We start from the raw sequence: 2,405 nt of genomic DNA, 5'->3' as shown, positions 1-2,405 counted from the left end.
TTCAGAACTTATTCTAAAAATATACACTTTGTTTCAGATAGGTATGGTTCCAGAATCGACGTGCCAAAGTTAGAAAACGTGAGCATACCAAGAAAGGACCTGGTAGACCTGCCCACAATGCTCAGCCTCAAACCTGTTCCGGTGAACCCATCCCGCCAAATGAATTAAAAGCTAAAGAAAGGTAAGTTATACAAATTAATGTCTTGGAATGAATTCCAACGGTCGAAGTTACAATGATATTGGTTAAAATTTGGGGTCTTGAATATAATCATTTATTGAAAGTTTATACTTAGAGGGAAAACTGATTGTTTGTCAATAAAGAGCTTATCACGTTTGTTAACATTTCGACAACGGATTTGTATAAAATTTAGATTTCGGCAACAAATTGTTGCAATGTTGACAACAATAAATAGTGTTGTCGTACGTATGAATAAACTTCGACAACGGATGTTATTGAAAAATTAGAAACACTTTGGTGTCAATTTAATATAAGTCATAAATTATTAGGAATAGGGCGTTAGGGACTTTTCAACATAATTTTATTAAAACTTGGGAATTCGACTTTTTTTTAACAAACTCTCTATTTCTCTTGTCATTTTTAATTGCAGAGCACGCCGAAGAAAGAAACTAGCCAAAGCCATTGATAGGCAGGCTAGAAAACTCCAAGCAAAAGGTATAACCGTTGATTTTGAAGCACTTAAGGCTGAATACATATCACAACACAAAGCCAATGGCACATTTTCTGATTCAGATCTCGAAGATGATAGCATACAAATCGATGTGGTGGGCGGAACGGAGAGCGATGACGATGATGATTTGGATTTTCGATCTCCACGCGGCAGTGATTTGGCCAACAATAGCTATTCGCCCAGTGGCAGTCCCAATGGTTTGGGCAGTCCCATGTCGAATAGTGGCATCGATAATCGAGACGATGACAACAATAGCAATCAGCATAATCTGCACGTGGGTGTAGATGAGAAACCCTTTCTTTTTCCCGGTCGAGCAACGAATTTTCATTTAAAATTACAAAATACCACCTCATCGTCATCATCCTCCTCCTCACCGAATCATCAGCAAACCTCACCGATTAGTATACGACGCAGTAATCCCTTTAGCATAGAATCGTTGCTGTTCAACAATACATGAGTCTTGTAGACGACAGTTAGACGTGCAGCAGACAAATGTTATACCAAAAATACATATTTATGAAAACTTAAAAACTTAGAAATAACTAAAGGTAAAACTTTAATACAAAATATATAACAGTTGAACTTAAACAAAAAAAGAAATGAAATATACTTATGTAAGAAGAAACCAACCAAAACATTTGACAAATGATTGGACTCATTAACATTCTTGTATATACGGCACATAACACATAAATTTAAATGGAATTTCCAGCAGCAGTAACCAGTATGCAACCAAAATTTTGACAGCCAGCCAACTTCATCAACATCATCATCATTACAAGTGAGAGAAATGAAAACTATATTTTGGGTTCATAGCAGTTTAAGTGTAGGGGCACTTTTCTTATTATTTAACACCAAAAATTAATGATTTAATTGTATTCTTCTTCCATAACAATAACACAGCAAACCAACAAAATGAACGAACGTACGGTATGACGGACCCATAAAACAAAATACCTTTAAAGTACTTAATTTGAGAGCTGTTTATGAGTGAATCATAAAAGAAATTACTTTATGAAGACTTCAGGCATAATAAATGGAACATGTATATTAGTAGTAGTAGTCTTTCTTATATTATTTAATGTTATGTATATGAAGAGTTGATGATATGACCAGCCCGTCTGACGGACGACCAAAAATTCGATTTTATATAAGGAAACAGAAAACTATCAAACAGTTATTTAAAAGAGTTGTATCCTGGGGAAAATTCAAGTAGATTCATACAAAAATTTTGGGAAGATTTTAGGAAGTTGCTTGTTGTACGGAAATGTTAGAAAAGTTTTTCAAGGAGTACTGAAAACTTATCTTTTTGATAAGTTTTGTTTCTTAAAAACGTTTATTTAGTTGCAGTAACAATATTTAGTTAAACTAAACATGTTTTAAATTATATATGGAAGCAGCCAAAATTTAAAAACTTTGTTCCTTAATATGTTGTTGTTGACTTTAATATAATCAGTTTGGAATTTAAAGATTCTGTTCCTTGCCACTTCTGTTCTGCAATAAATTTCGGTCATAAACTGAACAAGTAGCCCAAAAAAACAAGAAAATAATCGGAAAAAATTTAAAAATATAAATATGTTAAATATTTAAAGAAAAAATCCATACCACAAAAAAAAACAAAAGCAGCAAGCAACACATTAAATTTAATGAAAACGAAATTCTGAACAAATTGCGCAATATTAGAGTAATTGACTTGTACTTGTATTATAATGAATG

At 33.0% G+C, this 2,405-nt stretch overlaps 1 protein-coding gene across 1 annotated transcript in view; it reads left to right on the top strand.

The window, feature by feature from the left end:
• Positions 1 to 2,399, top strand: part of LOC111676575 (homeobox protein unc-4) — a 6,758-nt gene extending 4,359 nt beyond the window's left edge. Inside the window, exons 2-3 of the mRNA XM_046946106.1 lie at positions 42 to 181; positions 609 to 2,399. Coding sequence (XP_046802062.1) covers positions 42 to 181; positions 609 to 1,146 — 678 coding nt within the window. The 3' untranslated portion in view covers positions 1,147 to 2,399. The remainder of the gene's footprint in view (positions 1 to 41; positions 182 to 608) is intronic.
• Positions 2,400 to 2,405: the final 6 nt, after the last annotated feature.

The sequence above is a fragment of the Lucilia cuprina genome, chromosome 3 (assembly GCF_022045245.1).
Source record: "Lucilia cuprina isolate Lc7/37 chromosome 3, ASM2204524v1, whole genome shotgun sequence".
In the NCBI taxonomy this organism is placed as follows: domain Eukaryota; kingdom Metazoa; phylum Arthropoda; class Insecta; order Diptera; family Calliphoridae; genus Lucilia; species Lucilia cuprina.
The sequence above is the reverse complement of the archived record's forward strand: the minus strand, read 5'-3'. Positions and strand labels throughout refer to the sequence as shown.